Source organism: Mus musculus, chromosome 7, assembly GCF_000001635.26.
Source record: "Mus musculus strain C57BL/6J chromosome 7, GRCm38.p6 C57BL/6J".
Lineage (NCBI taxonomy): Eukaryota > Metazoa > Chordata > Mammalia > Rodentia > Muridae > Mus > Mus musculus.
The window spans coordinates 66,806,848-66,825,517 of NC_000073.6; the positions used below are offsets into that span (position 1 = coordinate 66,806,848).

The following is an 18,670-nucleotide window of genomic DNA, read 5'->3' on the forward strand; positions in this document are numbered from 1 at the left end:
CAGCACGCTCTCTCCCCCTGCTGCTCCCATCTCTTCTCTCCACTGTTCTCCTTACAAAATTCTACCTCCTGGCCTTCAGTGAACTCAGTCCAGTGGCCCTCAGAGTGGTGGGTTTGAATGCATTGATAATAAGTGCAGAGTCACCAATAATGAGTCAGTGTTGCATTGGGACCAAAATCCAAGCACTTCCCCTTGCTGGCATTTTACTAAGAGTGGCCCAATTCGAATTCTCTGATTCATTCTCCCTGTATCTTCTATTGTATGAGTCTGAATCTGTGACTACTCTGTCCATGTGTGTGTGTGTGTGTGTGTGTGTGTTGTGTGTCTGTTTGTCCCTAGCAAAGTGTGCCCCCTCTTTTTTGAACAGCATCACATCAGGAAGGGATGAAGACTGCTTTACAGAATAAATAAATAAATAAATTTTTATGTTTTTGAGACAGGGTTTCTCTGTGTAACAGAGCCCTGACTGTCCTGGAATTGTCCTTGTAGACCAGGCTGGCCTTGAACTCACAGGAATATGCCTTTGCCTCCTCTGTGCCAGGATTAAAGGATGTGCCACCATGCCCTGTCACTTTAGAGAAAAAATTTAACAGACTTTTACAAGGGATTAGGTTACTGACTCTGTTTGACCCAGGTAATAAACAAACACTCTCAATCAATATTCAAGCTGCTTCCAGTATTTCTGGCAGATGTTCATCATATAAGGATGCTTCCAGTCTATCTGCTGCTTCCAGCAAATGCCTATCATAGTATACATGCAAACACACATGCACCTACAATTCTGTGGCAGCCCACAACTGTACAGAACTCCAGTTCAGGGGATCTGACATCCTCTGACTACCAGGCACATGGACATGGTGCACAGACATACACACAGGCAAAGCATTCATATACATTGAACCAGGGACTTGGAAGAGTACATAATATTACAGCTATACATTAGCTTAGGTTGTAAAAGTTGATTACTTGGGAAATCCAAGGCAAATGAGGTTGGCTTTTACATTGTTCTCTTAAAAGAAGTTTAAACAAACAGGCTAAAGACCCAGTAGGATGGCAGTCTTTTATTATTATTATTATTATTATTATTATTATTATTATTATTATTATATTAGATATTTTCTTTATTTACATTCCAAATGCTATCCCGAAAGTTCCCTATACCCCCCCCCCCCGCCTCGCCCTGCTCCCCTACCAACCCACTCCCACTTCTTGGCCCTGGAGTTCCCCTGTACTGGGGCATATAAAGTTTGCAAGACCTAGGGCCCTCTCTTCCCAATGATGGCCGACTAGGCCATCTTCTACTACATATGCAGCTAGAGACACGAGCTCTGGGGGTACTTGTTAGTTCATATTGTTGTTCCACCTATAGGGTTGCAGACCTCTTCAGCTCCTTGGATACTTTCTCTAGCTCCTCCATTGGGAGCCCTGTATTCCATCCTATAGTGACTGTGAGCATCCACTTCTGTATTTGCTAGGCACTGGCATAGCCTCACATGAGACAGCTATATCAGGGTCCTTTCAGCAAAATCTTGCTGGCATATGCAATAGTGTCTGGTTTGGTGGCTGATTATGGGATGGATCCCTGGGTGGGGCAGTCTCTGGATGGTCCATCCTTTCGTCTTAGCTCCAAACTTTGTCTCTGTAACTCCTTCCATGGGTATTTTGTTCCCTATTCTAAGGAGGAATAAAGTATCCACACGTTGGTCTTCCTTCTTCTTGATTTTCTTGTGTTTTGCAAATTGTATCTTGGGTATTCTACGTTTCTGGGCTAATATCCACTTATCAGTGAGTGCATATCTAATGACTTCTTTTGTGATTGGGTTACCTCACTCAGGATGATATCCTCCAGATACATCCATTTGCCCAGGAATTTCATAAATTCATTGTTTTTAATAGCTGTGTAGTACTCCATTGTGTAAATGTACCACATTTTCTGTATCTATTCCTCTGTTGAGGGACATCTGGGTTCTTTCCAGCTTCTGGCTATTATAAATAAGCCTGCTATGAACATGTGTCCTTCTGACCGGTTGGAACATCTTCTGGATATATGCCCAGGAGAGGTATTGCTGGATCTTCCAGTAGTACTATGTCCAATTTTCTGAGGAACCACCAGACTGACTTCCAGAGTGGTTGTCCAAGCCTGCAATCCCACCAGCAATGGAGGAGTTTTCCTCTTTCTCCACATCCTCGCCAGCATCTGCTGGCAGTCTTAAGTCTTCTGTGCCCTTAAGATGTATTAGTAACTCGGATGTGAGGTCCAGCAAGAGCTCCAGTCTCTTTGAATGGAAGAGATTTTCTCATCAGCATTCTTCTGGCTGTGGGCTCTTCCTTGTGCGTCACCTTAGAATCTGGACCTAAGAAGGCAGGAAGCTGGGGAACTCCATCTCCTTCATTTGTCTTTTCTCAAGACTCAGCCTGAGCTGCCTTCTCAACTAAGTGTAATTATCCAATTGTTGGATAATGCCTGTCTAGCTTTTCCAGGTGTTTAAACTGGTGAGGCAGTCCTCCACTGTCCTCCTGCTCTGACCAGAAGCAGAAGCCATGGTTCTGTGCCTTCCCAGTAATGATTGCCTGTGTGCTGCCTGTTTGTATCCAGTGAAGTCTAATGGCTGGGATGCTTCTTCTTTGTTTCTGATTTTTCCCCTCTACGGGCAAAGCTGCTCAATAAACATAGATTATAAGCTATACATATATTTCATTTTAACGATGCTTAAAAGTAATAAGAAGGAGAAAGTGATTCAGTACATAAAGCCCTTGTTCAGTAAGTGTGAAGACAATATTTTGGAGTCCCAGAGCCCAAACAAAAGCAAAGCGGCCATGGAGACTTCCTGTAACCCCAGCTCTCAGGAGGCAGAAACGAGACCTCATAACAAGCTGGCAAGCCACACTAGACAACCCACAAGTTCTGGGCACAATTCTAAGGCCCTACCTGCATAACAACTTCAGGTCTCCACATGTTCATGCACAAATGCATATTTGCACATGAACACACATATGCATACAGATGTGTACAATACATACATACATACATACATACATACATACATGCATGCATGCATAAGAAAATAGTAAGGCAAAATTAATTCTGATAGTATCTTACGTGTATCCAATTCCCCTTAAGCTCCATGCATCTATGGCTGCACGTCTTGTCTCAGAGTTTTAGGTATCAGATAGAGCAAGACAGCCGCAGCTTGGTACTCACAGTCTCCCTTTCTCTTAGAGGACTACTCTCCTGTGCGTCCCCTGAGCCTCACTTCTATCCTGCTTGTGGCCAGGCCTCTCTAGCGTTCTTCCCCCACCAAGTACTGTGGATACAGTGTTGGGATTGGTGAAGTAATTTTCTTCTTCATAGCCATGTTCTCTGATTGCAGAAAATGGCCATGGTGACTCTGCCGTTGTTTTGGGAGAGTGAGGGAGATAGTTGAGATGAGGGTCTCACCATTGTTCCTCAGGTCAAGATGGCATCAATCCAACTGATCTCTGTGATGGAGCTGTTTCTAATGACAGATATCTTACTCCCTGCCTCAAAAGCAGTATTTCCATATTGACAGTGTCTCAGCTGAGTAAGGCTTCACCACGCAGCATAGAACCACAGGGCATAGCCTCAGAGACCACGCTGTTGCCCTGTATCAATCTCAACCATGTAGGCAAATGGTATCTGACATGCCTCCAAAGGTGTGCTGCGGGGTTGTCCCCACCTGATGACTGTCCATCTTACACAGAGCCAGGAGCTAATACAAGATCAGGTGGGTCTGTTGGCCAATTTTCTGATGACTCTTCTGCCACCGCCGCCACCTGCTTCTATATGGATTTGTGCCATCGGTGCATACTGAGTACGAGTTGGGAATGAGGCCTTCTGTGCTTCATAGTCCAACCACGTTACCTAGCTATGATTCTGTGGGGTTGGCCACTTGGAGATTAATGAACTTTCTTCTGGTAAGCTCTGCTTGATCAAGTTGTCATTTGAGCCTTTTGTTCAAAAGTAGGAAAGCATAATGTTGGTGACAACGGCCTAACAAGTTACAGCAGTCACTTGTGGGGACCTTTCAAGGAATTCAAGGAAGTTTATGGGAAAGTCATTATTTCACCAGCTCTTGCCACCCATCAATCAATCAGTTGGCCTACTTGCCTTTTTTCTTGCAGGACTGAAAATTGAACTCAGGGTTTCATGCATGCCAGATAGGTGCCCTCCACTGAGCTACAGCACCAAGCTCCTGATGTAGTCTACTCATATTTTTAATCTACTCGTATTTAAGAACATCATACAATAAGGTATGCTGCTCATACTATGAGAATGCTAGAATTCCAGATTAATGGGCTATGTGGACCTCAGTGCATTAGGATGACAAAAGAAAAGGAGAAAAGGAGGGAAGGAAGGAAGGAAGGAAGGAAGGAAGGAGGAAGAAAGAAAGGAAGGAAGGAAGGAAGGAAGGAAGGAAGGAAGAAAGAAGAAAAGGAAGAAAGAAAAAGGAAAAGAAAAAGGAAAAGAAAAAGAAAAATGCTTCCAGCCAGACCCCAAAGCAGGCCAGCTACATCAGCAAGACAAATGAGGTAGGTAGGACCCAGACACTGGAAGCCTTGACAGTCAGCCTCCTCCCTCAGCAGAAGTGACTCTGATTTACATCCTAGGCTGAACAGAGAGAGTCCTGGGTCCTCCTCCACCACAGAGAGGTCTCCATGGATGACTTTCCATTGCTGCCACTCCTTCTGAGAATTCAAGCCATTTCTCCCTTAGGCTTCTGTCGTGTGGGTCACTCAGCTTCAGCTGTTCCTCCAGTCTGGAAGTTTGGGGAAAAAAGCAACACTGTCATGTTCCAGAGGAGTAAAACTCACAAGGATAAAGTTCTCGGAATGCAGACTGAGAGAGAGCAGGAAAGAGGAGTGTAAAAGAGAGAGCTCTCAACAACACAAAGTGTCATCACTTCAGGAAATGACGATTGTTGTTTATTTGTGGGATAGTCTTACCCTGTAGTCCAAGCTGGTCTTGAATTGACTCTGTAGCCAAGGCTAGCCTTGAACTCCCTGTGTGTCCCAGACTGGCTGTAAACACTGTGATCCTCCTGCCTCTGCCTACTGAGACCTGGGATTACAGGTGAGAACCACCATGACTGGTGGTGCACACCTTTAATCCTAGCACTTGGGAGGCAGAGGCAGGCGGATTTCTGAGTTCGAGGCCAGCCTGGTCTACATAGTGAGTTCCAGGACAGCCCGGGCTATACAGAGAAACCCTGTCTTGAAAAACAAAACAAGGCAAAACAAACAAACAAAAGAGTCGCTGTGGTCGTGTTGTCTCTTCACAGTGATAAAACCCTGAGAACCAGCGTGACTAGTTTATTAATTCGTCTTAGAGCCACTTATTCTATAAAGTGAATCATGGTTCTGAGTCTATATTTCCTCCATGGACTATACCGTTTATAAAGAAATATAGGAAATCACAACTAAGAAAAAAAGATAATTTGAAATCAGAAAAACACAAAAGGGCCCAGGTGACTCTGGCTTCAATATTTTCTTTCTATGGAGAAAAACAATCTAGGGAGAGTTTGTGGCTTAGCAGACAGCCTTGGTAGCCAAAGTAGCATCTGTGACCATCAACATTGTTACTGCCCAAAGGCTGTAAGGAACACAGCACCCCAGGGCTCACCGGAACCTTTGTGGTTTGCGCATCTGTGGAGCATCCTCAACCACAGTGTGATCTAGAAAATTCCACATCACCGAAAACCAAATGTCCATTTGTGGCCAGGGTTGAAAGAACCCAATGAAATGCAGTGCAGTGCCGCTGAGGAGAAATATGAGAAGCAAGACTACAATGGTCTGTCTTTCCTGCAACCTTGTCAACTTGGATGATGAGAATTATTACAACAGAAAGGGAGGTATTTTGCTAGTAGCTTAGAACATTGACCTCTTTGCCTGAATGTGCATTTTTTTTCAATACAGTGAGAGCTAAAAGTTTGCTTTTAAAATAGCATAAAGTGCTTATTATAGTGCTCTTTGTTTCACTGCCAAGTGCGGCTTGAGACGTGGAGTCATTCACAAAGCAGCCTCCTGGGCTCCTGACATTACTGCAAAGCCACAGATTCCCAGGCATAGAGTTTAGTTACAGTGCTTCAAACACGCAGCCACAGTTTTATTGATGCTGCGGCTGCAGATGTCATTCCGGGAGAGTGAGGAAGCCCTGCGGGTAGAGATGAGTCATCGGCTAGAAGTGAGCGTTATTGTATCTGTTGCACTGATGTGTAGGGTTTCTCTGTTCCTCGGCATCAAGTTTGTTTGGGTTGTTTTGCTTGCAGACATTTTTTTGAGGAATACAGATCAGGCCTTAACTAATAGTATGTACAATTAATTAATAAAAACATAGACATTCTTGAACCAAAATGTATTAAAATTATAGCAATAATGAAGCCAGAGGTATGGCTGCTCAGATGTGATTTGTAACCCAGTGGGTAGTGAAGAAGCTTGATGTCTCAGAGTGACAGAGAGATGAGACTATACTTGTGCACTGTGCAGTGCAGGGTAGGTAAGGTGTCATATGAGCAGCAGGGGAAGGAAATGCTGTGTGAGTCTGTTCTCCAGGGCTATAACAGGTGCCCAAGACTGGGTTCCTGATAAAGGAAAGAGGTTTATTTAGTTTATGATTCTGAAGCTGAAGGTCTAAGACCAGACAGTCATAAGACCTCCACCTTCCATAGGCCACGCCCCTCAGAGGTTCTAGTGTCTCTCACCAGCAGTGCACTAAGAAGCAGCTTCCCCTGAATGATCTCCTGAGGATTCACCACAGCGAAACCATAATGATGGGAATGTTTAGCTGGAAGAGGAATGGGCTATCTTTAGCTATGTAGAAAAAAATAACAATGTTTGAAAGAAGTGTACTCTGCCTGCCACCAGCCTAAAGGATAGAACTTGAAAAAAAACATAAGTAAAAACTGCAAGGAGCACACCAAACCCCCCCCCAAAACTGTAAGAAAGAGAGAAAGAAAGGAAAGAAGAGAGGGAGAGAGAGAGAAAGAAGAGAGGGAGGGACAGAGGGAGGGGGGGAGGAGGAAGGGAAGAAAGGGAGGAAGGGAAGGAGGGAGGGAGGGAGGGAGGGAGGGAGGGAGGGAGGGAGGGAGGGAGGGAGGGAGAGAAAGAAAAACAAAGCAGGTGTACCTGCAGGTAGGCGTGGGAACCTCTTTTGCTCAGGTTGTCATAAAGAACACAGAAACTTCAGAGAGAAACTAGGCTAGACGCCCTCAAGGTCCCTTTCCATCCCAGAGGCCTTTGAAGAATGTTTTTCCAATGCAACACCCCTCCTACCTCTCAAGCCATACCACTGCACTCTGAGCCACTAGCATTTCTCTCCACACCGTGGCTGCTCTGAATCTCTCCAACCATTTCCACTCAGCAGCAAGGAGCGCTGGTGGCATGGGAGCTGGCTTCCTTAGGTGGAAAGCAGGGCCCATAGTAGATCATGAGCTAGCCATGTAGCATGCTCAGCTCACCGCTGAATGGACAAACGACTCCCTGGTTGAGCTAAGGGAACATGCATAGGCATACAGACTTCTTCCTGGCTTGGCCACAATGTAACCACTGAGATGGCCAACTCCCAACAGAGACACTTCATTCTTCACCCTATTCCCATAAACAAAACAAAACAAAACAAAACACCCTCCTGGGAGTCCTTTCTTATTTTTCCTTATTCATTCTATTTTTCCCTATTTGCATCTTCTTATTCCTGCTGAAGATAAGAGGTAAAACCTAGAAGGCACAGTGGCTTCATAGCCACTGAGTTTCTAGGACCCTAGCCCCTGCCTCCCTGAGTTTAGCCAACTGAGATCCAAGAAAGGCACCTGAGACTTAATCCATGACACTCAAAACTCCACGTGGCTACTCTACAGCACACCAGTGCCCTCGTTGAGCGGTTCACTAGAGACAGGTGCCTTCTCCTCAGACACTGATGAGTCCCTGATACCTTGAACAGTTCTTCTTAGTGACTTCCTATGGAACATGGAAGTGCATTTGAACCCATGACTTGAATCTTCATAGCAAAATGCTCTTTGTCCCACCCTCAAGGCCACTCCCACTTCAATCTGAGGTCACAGCTTGCTGGGTCTCACTCAGAGCCAACTGTACTGGTGCTAGCCACTCCCACCTGCCACCCTATTCATGCTTCTTGCTGTCCGCAGTGAGTACTGTGAGCCACACAGCGTCTAGTCTCTGGATTTTGCCAGTACATTAATGAGGAATATTTCCTCATAGAAGGAAATATGCCAAGATTTCCTCTTGTTGACACAGCTTCTTTCAGCCTTGTAGACAGAGCCTAAGACAGCATCCCCAACCTTCACCCATGGTACCTGAAAATGATGTGTATCTGGCACATGGGGTAAACTGAGGTGGGACGGACTCACCCATAGCAGAAAGGAAGGAACACAGTAGCTCTAGGTGCCCAGGATGCTGGCAGCATCCTCTAGGGCAGAGCTACCCCTGAGGCACTGGAGACCAAGTAGCTCAGCATCATCTCTACCCTTTTCATGGTCCCTGGGTGGTCATTTCTGGTATAGAATAGCTTCAAATAATGACCATTCTGTTGAAAGCCAGTAGGGAGTGAGATGTGTTTCCCATTCCCTTTTGAAAGTGGACCGGTGGACTGGGGTTGTCAAAGAACATAATTTGCCTGGCCTTAGAGGAGAGCAGGCGTACGTCTGTGTTTTCCTTATGCAGAAAGCTTGCCAATAATAGCAGCTTTGCTCCTCTGAGATGGGGAAGCAGCAGTGTCCAGCAGGAACTGTGTGGAGTGTCTGTCTGTTACAGGTCCACTGCCAAGGTGTGCAGGTCAGCAGGTGTCGAGGGACCAAAACACGTGCAGCTATGCCTCAGCTCGTCTGACGGCTGTGCCACTCACTCCAAGGCCATGGGCCAGCTCTGAAGCTGGAACCTGGCCACAGAGATTTGATACCAGTTGGAGGTAGCTGAGACAATTTCTGGAAAGCCGATGATTGCAGGGCCTCTATCAAAGTGCTTGGCTGAGTACGGCAGACTGGAGAATGAGGAGGTCTGTAAGAGGAGGACCTTGAGGGATTTGCTATGTGCAGCTGAGTGAGTGGTGGTGCCGTTTGCTGAAATATGGAAGACTCAATGAGAACATGAGAACTCGATGAGATTGATGGACAGCTGAGTGATTAGCTAGCTTAAAGTTTGAGTTTGAAGCCCACGGGACTGGTCCCTGTTATGGATATGAATTTATAAGCCATCTATACTTGAATGGTGCTTAGGTACTGTTGGGCTAGATTCATTCCTTCACTTACTCACTCACTGGACAAGTATCTGAATGCCTGCTATGGGTGTGATGGGGTCACTCAGGAGAAAATGGCAAGGGGGGAGAGGTCAGTGTGTTCTGACTGGTCTGTTCCTGTTCCCAAGCCTCCTCCTGAAGATGTGTGCATGCTTGAAGCCAACGTGTTCCCCCGGCCCCATGTTTGTGTATCATGACCACCCTTGTATGTAGGCACAGACATTGTATTTTCAAACCTTTCACAAGTGTTATTATCTAACATATAGAACCTGCCCTTTGCACATCTCCTTGTTACTCATATTGATGTACTTCCTTGTGGGCCTGGCTGCGAGCAGCTCAGCTGGAATTGCCTGGCAAATTTACAGGATGCTGTTGAAGGATGTTTCAAGACTTACGTGTGAGAGTCTTCCCTTCCTTCACACTTTTCAACTTGGTTTTTATCATACGTCTTCGTGGCTGCCAGTTTGACAAAGTGAGCTTTCATCTCCCTGTGTTGATCTCATTTCCCCGATGATAAGTGCCTTGTGTGGTCCATCAGTCTGTGGTACTGGGCCTTCTACAGGCTACCTGCTCATATCTTCAGCATTCTTGTCAGGACTGAGTGTTTAATTCCCAATGGTCCATGTGGATTCTATGGCTTTTAAAAAAATCATGAATATTAATATTTGAAGCTAACTAACATTTAAGTTTTAAAACAAAAGTTCTGGGCTTCATCTTGTTGAGCCAGGGTATTCTCCTGCCCTAAATCCCAAGAGATTTGATTATTCTGTTGTTGTTCAAAACAGCCGTGTATGTCTCCACTCAGGCAGGGATGAGAAACTTTCAGTAGAGGATGAGCAAGAGGCACCGTGTAGCTGTTTAGAGAGTACTGCAGTTCTAAGCCTTAATCTCCAAAGCAAATCATATTTATTTAGTGAAGTCATTTCATTAGCAGCTGGTGACCACCAGATCTAGTGTATTTTTATGTATGTTAGATAATCTGATAGGTTTGGCAGAGCCCTGTGCCTTTTGTTTGTTTGGTTTTCAAAAAAGAAAGAAGGAAGGAAGGAAGAAAGAAAGGAAGGAAAAAAGAAAGGAAGGAAGAAGATCGGAAGCTCCTTGGTATACTCTGGGCTGGGCTGTCACCAGTCTGTGACAACAGGAAGGGTCTGAAATCTCTAGGTTTTTTTCAACTTTGGAAAATGAAGACACCATTCGGAATCTGTCTGACCCTAAAACCAACTTTTTTCTTTGAAGCTCATTGGCAAAAGTTAGCAAAATGAAAAACTGCTTCAGGAATTAGAAATAAATCAAATAACAGATTATAATTTAATAGTTCAATAATTAAATTATACCAACATGAAATTTTTATTATAACTTCATTAGATTTTGTTCATAATTTAAGAAAATAAAAGCCTCCTACTTTACATCAGTAAGTTGGAGCAACATAAAAAAAAAACCCAAAAAAACAAAAACAAACAAACCAGAAACAGAAACAAAAAAACCTTCTGTATCTGCAGTGAACCCAAAGAGAAAGCATCCTGTGTGTGTGGACCAGCACGAAACCTGTTTCTTCTTCTGCAAATAAGGATCATGATCAGGTCATTCATGAGGTCAGGTCCATCCAGAGGCTGTAGCTAAGCAACCTCGAAAGAGCAAAACTGAAGCCCTTACTTCCAGATTTCCAGACCTACCACAGACATAGACCTAAGGAGGCAGGCATGAGGCCGTATGAGGCAGGCCCACGCCTCAGTGGCCACAGAGAGCAGAGAAGTCACTCACCCTGGGCAGATGATTCTGCTATAAGCCACAGAGACCGCTCAACAGGGAAGAGCAGTCTCTTCAACAAGTGGTTGTGGGAAATTGGACATTCCCATGCCAAAGAAGGAAACTTGACCCTCAGGTCTCAGAGTGAGTTAGTCTTTGGTCGTGTACATCTTTATGCCCTGCTTCTAGAACATGCCCTGTAAGGAACAATTTTGGTTTTGATAGGCCTTAAACCAGAAGGTCAAACTTAGGCTTTCCTCTTTCTCCTAGTGTTTGGGATGCTCTGACACTGACCTTGGCTTTCCTTCATAGTGATTATGTGTTCAAGTCAGTCCTCAGAATGCAAGTCTCTGCTCACGTGATCCATCTGGTTATTGCATTTGTCAGGGCTGGTCCTGTCCAGGGATGTGAGGACTGCAAAGCTCAGCTGAAAAGCCAGCACTTTGTTCTTCACCACACACTTTTTCCTGAGCCTTTTGTGAGAGCAAAGGGGCTTGTTGATGAGGAACTTCGTAAAAGACATGGCAAAAACGTGTTCATCCACCTTTGGCTATGGGTGGATATTAATAGTTCATCCTAAAGCAGTACTTCCCAGTCTGTGGGTCACAATCCATTGAGGGGGCGTGGGCATCGATGGAGCCTTTCACAGGTGCTGCATATCTGAATCCTACATCCTGGATATTTACATTATGATTCTTAACAATAGCAAAATTACAGTTGTGAAGTATGGATGAAGTAATCTTATGGTTAGGGGGTCACCACAACATGAGCAACTGGATTAAAGGGTTGCAGCATTAGGAAGGCTGAGAACGACTGTTCTAGAAGAACCAGGAAGGTTTTAGAGAAAGGTCAGCTGAATGCTAGAATGCTTTTTTTTTTGCTAATTCTAGGAGCAAGTGATCTCAAATGGCCAGAATACTAACAGAATAGTAATGGAAAGTCTTTGGCGGGGACTGCCAAGACCTTGGGGTGGGGCCTGGTAGGTGAGGAGCACACATCTCGTGATGGGCATGAGACCCATGCAGAGTCCTCCCAGCCCTGTGGCTGCGGAAGCACAGATCCACCAGTCTATTTTTCAAAGGTGTGGATCCTTGTGGGTATGCTATAGTTTCTTGGGCCTCTGGTGATTTGTAGAAGGTCCAAGGCCAACAATCTGCATGAGACAAGTTCTGAGGGCCCAGAAACAGAACCTGGCATTTGGGTTGGAATGCAACAAGTGAGAAGCCCGGTGAGACAAATGGAGGTGGCTGGTTCCAGGGATGCTGTTGGTGCTCGTGCTGACACTCAAAGCAACAGGCTGTGCTGGAGAAAATGCTGGTCTTCACCACGGGTGTACACTCCAGGAGCCCCCTAGACAGAAAGCAGTTGGGTTCTTATTTCTATCATGAATGTTAACTGCTGGAAAGATTTACAGCTGTGCTTTCTTTCCTAGACTATAGATTGTGGTCCTTATCTTAAGCTTTTCTAACTCCAGCTCATTAGAGAATTTCACTCTTCTAACATCCCTTAGCTAGTGTCTGTTCAAGTGGTACATTGTAAGTCATGAATGAGTTGATAAATCTACCCATAAATCTTGAACATTTGTGAGTGTATGTGCACGTCCTAGTGTGTATTGTTTCTTATTTATGTGTATCTGTGTGTGTGCCACAGTGTATCTGTGAAGGTTGGAGAACAATGTCAGGTATCCATCCTCACCTTCCATTTTGTTTGAGACAAGGACTCTGATAATTACCCATCACTGCCTAAGCCAGTCTGGCTGGCCCACACACTTCTGGGGACTCTTCTGTCTCCACCTCCCATCTTGACAGAGAAACATAAAGATAACAGGCTAGTTAGGGTCTGTCTCTGACTTCAAGAGGTCCTCAGAATCCAAACTCAGATGATGAGAGGCTTGGGCAACTTTGACCACTGAGCATCTCCTCGGCCTTTGAACATCTTTTTTTGGTGTTTGTTGGGGCCTTGTTACATAGCCTTGGCTGACCTGGAACTTGCTCTATAGATTAGGCTGGCCTTGAAGTCACAGAGCTCCACCTGCGTCTGCCTCCTAAGTGATAAAATTAAAGGCATTCTCCACCACATCCAGATGAACATCCATTTTAACTGAAATAGAATGAACATGCCAGTCTTTGTCTAACATAATACAATTATTTATTAGAGATGGTTTTTATTCTTTTAAAATGTATACCTAAAGGCCAACCCTGATGGTATCAAGGTCAAGGTCAGAATGGGTTTGGGGGTGGTGGTGAAGAGATAGCCAGCACTCAGCCAGTGAGGAAAAGCTGACTCCCTCAGATCTGGGTCACAGGGGTCCTCTGTCTCTCCCAGTGATTACACCACCCAGCTCCGTCCAGCAGGGGACGGTAGAGCTCCGTGTTTGCGCCCTTGCTGTGTGGTGGCTTTGTCAAAGTCACTTACCTGCCTCAAATCTCCTACATTCACCTTTGTTAGATTTCTGTCTATTAAGTAAAGAGGATATTTCATATGTCCAGTCATCATGATGGAGAATATTAATGTTCATACGGACTGCTCAGTCCAACCTGCCCCTTTGTAAGCCCTTTAAACGTCAATACTGTTAGTTATAGTAAAGATGTCACATGTAAAACAAAATTGGACTTAAAGTAGCATTTTATTAATGTTTGAGTCACACACTTTTGAATCTCTATTATTAGATCTTTCGCAGCAGACAAACACCTGCATATCAACCTAGCACATTCTTATTGGCAGGAAATCCACAGTCTGGGCTTTGACTCATTGTCAGAGCCAGCAGTTCTGGCTTTACTGGCCTGAACTTTAATTCCTGGGTAATATTGAACCCCTCTAAACAGAAGTTTAAACAATACTGCAACGCCCCAGCTGTCATAAAAGCAGAACAATGAAAGACATTTCCAACAACTTTGTATACTTACGGGTGAAAAGTGTGTGTGTGTGTGTGTGTGTGATTATCCCCGAAAGCATAGGCCAACTGACAGATGCTTGTCCTGTGCACATTCTTTCATGGATGGGAAGGCAGAAACACAGTTGACACAGGCGTGACACTGCTCAGATGTCACTGGTAGTTTTGCCATTAATATCTGATTTCAGGAATTGTGAACCCCTGAACCCAACAGAATGTGATCTTATGACTGCATGCACAGTTGCATTCTGGGAGAATTCAGAATAGTTACCTGTTCCTCCCTGTCTGCAGAACGTGACAAATGTGGGAGGGAGACAGCGTCCCTTGAGTATATTTTCTTCTTATTCTAAGTTGAGTGTAGGAAAGACACTGTGGATTGGCTAAGAACCTGAGGTACTAGGTCGTATCCCCAGCAGAGTTTGAATACACACACACACACACACACACACACACATATATATGCCATTGCCATAATCAAGTTATCTTATGTAGTAAATGTATCGCCTGCCCATATGTATATGTGTTATGTAACCAAGGAGGGCATTACAGATGGCTGTGAGCCCCTATGTGAACAGTGTGTGTGTGTGTGTGTGTGTGTGTGTGTGTGTGTGTGATTATCCCCGAAAGCATAGGCCAACTGACAGATGCTTGTCCTGTGCACATTCTTTCATGGAAATTGGTGCTGGAAATTGAACCCTGGTTCTCTGCAAGAGCCACAAGTATTCTAAACTAAGGAGTCCATACTCCAGCCCTCGAATTTTTAGTCTTTAAAAATCTGCTTCTGACTTGTGCCGTGGTGTGCCCTAGGAAGGTTAGTGTGTGGGCATGGAGGCTCCTATATAACAGGAGCTGGCTTTCTACCCTCGACCTCTGTGTGTGCTCATGAGATGCTCCTCCAGCAATGCTGTCACTCATGGCCCATTCTGTCCTTTGCCTAGAACGTCCAGGATGTGAGGAGTGACAACGAAGAGGAAGAGGAAGAGGAGGAGGAAGAGGAAGCAGAGAGCACCAAGGGCAAAGAGACAGAGTATTTGAAGAATGGCCTTGGGACCAACAGGCATCTCATTGCCAATGGTCAGCATGGCCGTTAGCTTGAAGCACAATGTGGCGCCAGGACACTGGGAGGCCGGAACTGCTCCTCTATCCACTGCTGTGGACCCACAGAGACCCCATTTTGCCTTTTATTTTATTTTATTTTATTTTATTTTATTGAGATGGAGTCTCCTATGTTGCTCAAGGTGGCCCCCAACTCAGTCACCCTGACTGTGATAAAATGTTAAGAAGTGGAATACCCGTGGATTGGTCAGCAGTTAAGTCAGGCTGGTCAGAGTTCAGAGATTTCTCCAGGCAGGGTCAGTTCGTCAGTTGTTGTTGTGTTTCCCCCCTTCCAGAATTTGAAGCACTTGACTTTCTCAGGAACTCGTTTTCTCTGAACTTTTTTTTTTTTTTTTTAAAACTTACCACCTTGTACATGCTCCATGGTTTGACAAATGTCCAGGTTACCCACTTTCTCCTGGTGGTTGGCCACAGTAGCACCTCATCTTCCAAAAGTGTGTTTGCAGTGGCAAGAGAGCAGTTAGAGCCAAAGGAGAGGGCAGGCTGCCAGGGCTCCTGAGCCACCCTGGGCAGCCGAGGTGCTTCTCTGCACAGGGCCTCTGAAGGCATCTGCTCTACTACCTCACAGAGTTAGAGTAAGGACTGGGTGAGTTGACAGGAGTGCTCGTGTCCCCTGCAGGTGTTAGCGACCCCTCACTGCACTAGAATTCCAGCTTTGACAAAAGAGACAACCCTGGCTGAACTTTGTGTGAGAAGCTCCATCTTAAAAATGGCTCTTAATGTGTAAGATACCCGGAGGTACAAAGGCCCAGAAGTTTGTTTCTGTTTGTGACTATGTTGTTTCCAGGGATAATTCTCAGATGAGCCCAGAGCCTTCCTGGCAGGGTCCTGGCGTAGAGGGACGTGAGTTTCGGTGTCAAGCTGCCCTGTGCTGTCAGCCCCGATCCCCATCCTCAGGCTCACAGAGATGCCATGGGCTGAGACGGTCACTCGGGAGCCACTGAGGAGCGTGGGGGGGTCCCGGAGAGGTTGCTCACTGAGCCATATTACCCAGGAAGCCAGCCCCAGGGTGGCATGCCTGGGAGCTTCAAATTCTGAAGGAACTCTTAGAAGCGGAAAGAGGAAGCCATGCTGTGGTCTCAGGATCTAACACATTCTGACCACTGCGCAGTGAAGAACCCAGAAGGCCGCCAGGCACCCTAAGTCACAAAGGTCCTGTGCGCACTAAATGGTCTGAGAGTTTCAGTTTTTAATTTTTAAAATTGCGTGTTTTTAAAACCTTCAGGCTAAGCAAATACGAGCAAACAAACAAAAACTCTTCAGAATTCTGTTCCCAACAAAGTATCTTGTTAAAGAATTGTAGGAAAAACAGAAAAAAAACAAGCCTTAAATTAATATTTGTTTTTATGAGCACAGTACCATGTGCGTTATATCTGTAATGTGATCTCATATTTAAAATGTCTCTACTTACTCTAGGGCATAGTTGTTGAGTTTATTGTTCTTACTTTGGTAAAAGGTCTCACTAAAATTCTTTTATGTGTCTAGTTAACGAAGTATTTCCCCTTGATTTATTTTGGTTCTCTTTGACTACAGAACATTTTCTTGCTTACAGTGAAACATTGTTTATTGCTATACTGTCCAACTTCTTTTTCTGCTTTGACGGCAGAAGGTAAAACTGATATGCTCTCAAAATCTAAGCTCTCAAACAGCTGAAGCACTTACACTGCAGAAGAGGAAGAGGTATACTTTGTGGCAGCATTGGAGGCTGCTGTGACTAGGGAAGGTAACCCCATTTCCTATAGCAAACAAGGGTTCAGTACCATGCGAGGTGACTTTGTAAAGTTCTAAGCCATACTGACTTTCAATAAAACAAAAGGGAATCCCACAGTGTATGGTGACTGAGTCATTTTGGCACACATCCTTTGGCCTCAGAGGGAGAAATACAGATCTATACACATAATGTAAACAGAAACACGCTAGTCTTCTAGAAGGGTCCTGCTGGAAAGCTGCAGAGAAGGGGGCCGATGCGATCATTTATACTCAAGACCTTAGAGCTCCAGCTGGCAAACCCTGACCTGACAGTGTAGACAGTGGGCTTCTGGGGCTTTTGAATGTCTGAGTCTAGGCATCTCAGACACATGAAGAGGAATGTTTACCGTTGCGATTGTAAGATGAGCTTCCTGGCAGAGACCGCTAGCTGTTCTGGGGATGAAGATAGTGCCTGTGCCCTGTGCAGAGACAGCACAGGTGTTAAGAGGCCTGGGCAGGGAGATGGCTCAGCAGGCAAGAACACTTGCTCTATAGGCATCAGGATCTGAGTTCAAATCCCAAGCAACCAGGTAAAGAAAGGTTGGGCCTGGTGTAACTGGGCATGACTATAACTGGGCATGGCTGTGTACACAGTACCTCCAGTGCGGGACAAGGACAGAAACAAGAGGATTGCTGGGGCTGGCTGGACACCAGTGTAGCTTCAGGTGACTCTGTCTCAAGGGAATAAGGTGGAGTAGGGTCAAACAGTACACTTGGTGCCTTTTATACTTACACATGCACATAACACACACACACACACACACACACACACACACAGGAAGGAAAGAAGACAGAAAGCTGGTACATCCTAAAGGAATTTTTATGATTCTGTCTTCCATATCTGCCATCAAAAGCTGAAGAAGATAAGTTGATGTTCAGGAGAATTATCCATCGAGCTTTTAAAAAATGTCTCTTTGCAGCACCGCCTGCTGTATTTTTCTTGACCCTCCTGGGATGAGGAACGAATCTGCACTTCAGCATAGCCCTGGGCCCCCGAGAACAGTCTAGTGCCACCGGTCTTATTCCTGGTGAGAGTTTCATGCACTCAGAAGTGGGGCAAGGCAATGGTGCAGAGTTAGGGAGAGAGGGAAGGGAAAAGGAAGCCAACAGGGAGGCCAACAGCTCACACTGCAGCAGCGGCTGTGATGGTGGGCTTCAACAATTTGCCAGCAAACACCAAGTGTAAAAATGAACGTCCAGATTAGAGGTTTTTGAAAACACCTCAACCACATACTGCTTAGTAGACATGCAGTATAAATGTTGGTGGGGAAAGAAATGTTGAAAGCCAGTCCTCCTTAAGCAGGCCTGGAATCTCAGGTCCTTGAATGCCAAGATAGGATGAGTTCAGGCTCAATTCAGGCTGCATGGAGACTGAGTACAGGGCCAGCCTGGCCAAAGTAGAAAGATCCTGTCTTAAAGCAGGGCTGGGAACACAGCTCAGGGTGTTAGGGCATTTACTTGCACGAAGCCCTAGGTTACAATACACACACACACACACACACACACACACACACACACACACACACACACACACAGGGGGGGGGGGAGTGTCAAGAATTGAAAGAGTGCACACTACAACTCTAAAAGCTGCTATAGCTAGCTAATCTAATACCAGAGAGAAGTAAGGAAAACAGTAGGTAGGGAGAGGAGAGTTTAATAACAACAAAGGAGATGGATCTAATGGGATCCTGTTTAAAACCCACCTTACAGTAAAACCTGAAAGGTATGAAGAACATTTCACAGGATTAAACGGAGTAAGAAACTAAGTCATCAGCGCAGTTGGCTGGCTTGAGTACCTCTCTTAGTATCCAATACACAAGACAAAATTAGTAAGAGTGAAAGCTTTGAACAGTGAAATTAACAAAACCCACCGACCACATAGAGAATACCTCACTCCATAA

General features: G+C 45.2%; 1 protein-coding gene across 4 annotated transcripts in view; it reads left to right on the top strand.

Annotated features, from left to right (window-relative positions):
• Cers3 (ceramide synthase 3) overlaps window positions 1-16,845 on the top strand; it is a 90,575-nt gene extending 73,730 nt beyond the window's left edge. For all 4 annotated transcript variants that reach the window (XM_006541001.4, XM_030242803.1, XM_006541002.4 and 1 more), the window contains one exon: window positions 14,843-16,845. In XM_006541001.4, the coding sequence (XP_006541064.1) occupies window positions 14,843-14,995 (153 nt within the window). In that variant the 3' untranslated portion in view covers window positions 14,996-16,845. The remainder of the gene's footprint in view (window positions 1-14,842) is intronic.
• The last annotated feature ends 1,825 nt before the right edge of the window (window positions 16,846-18,670 follow it).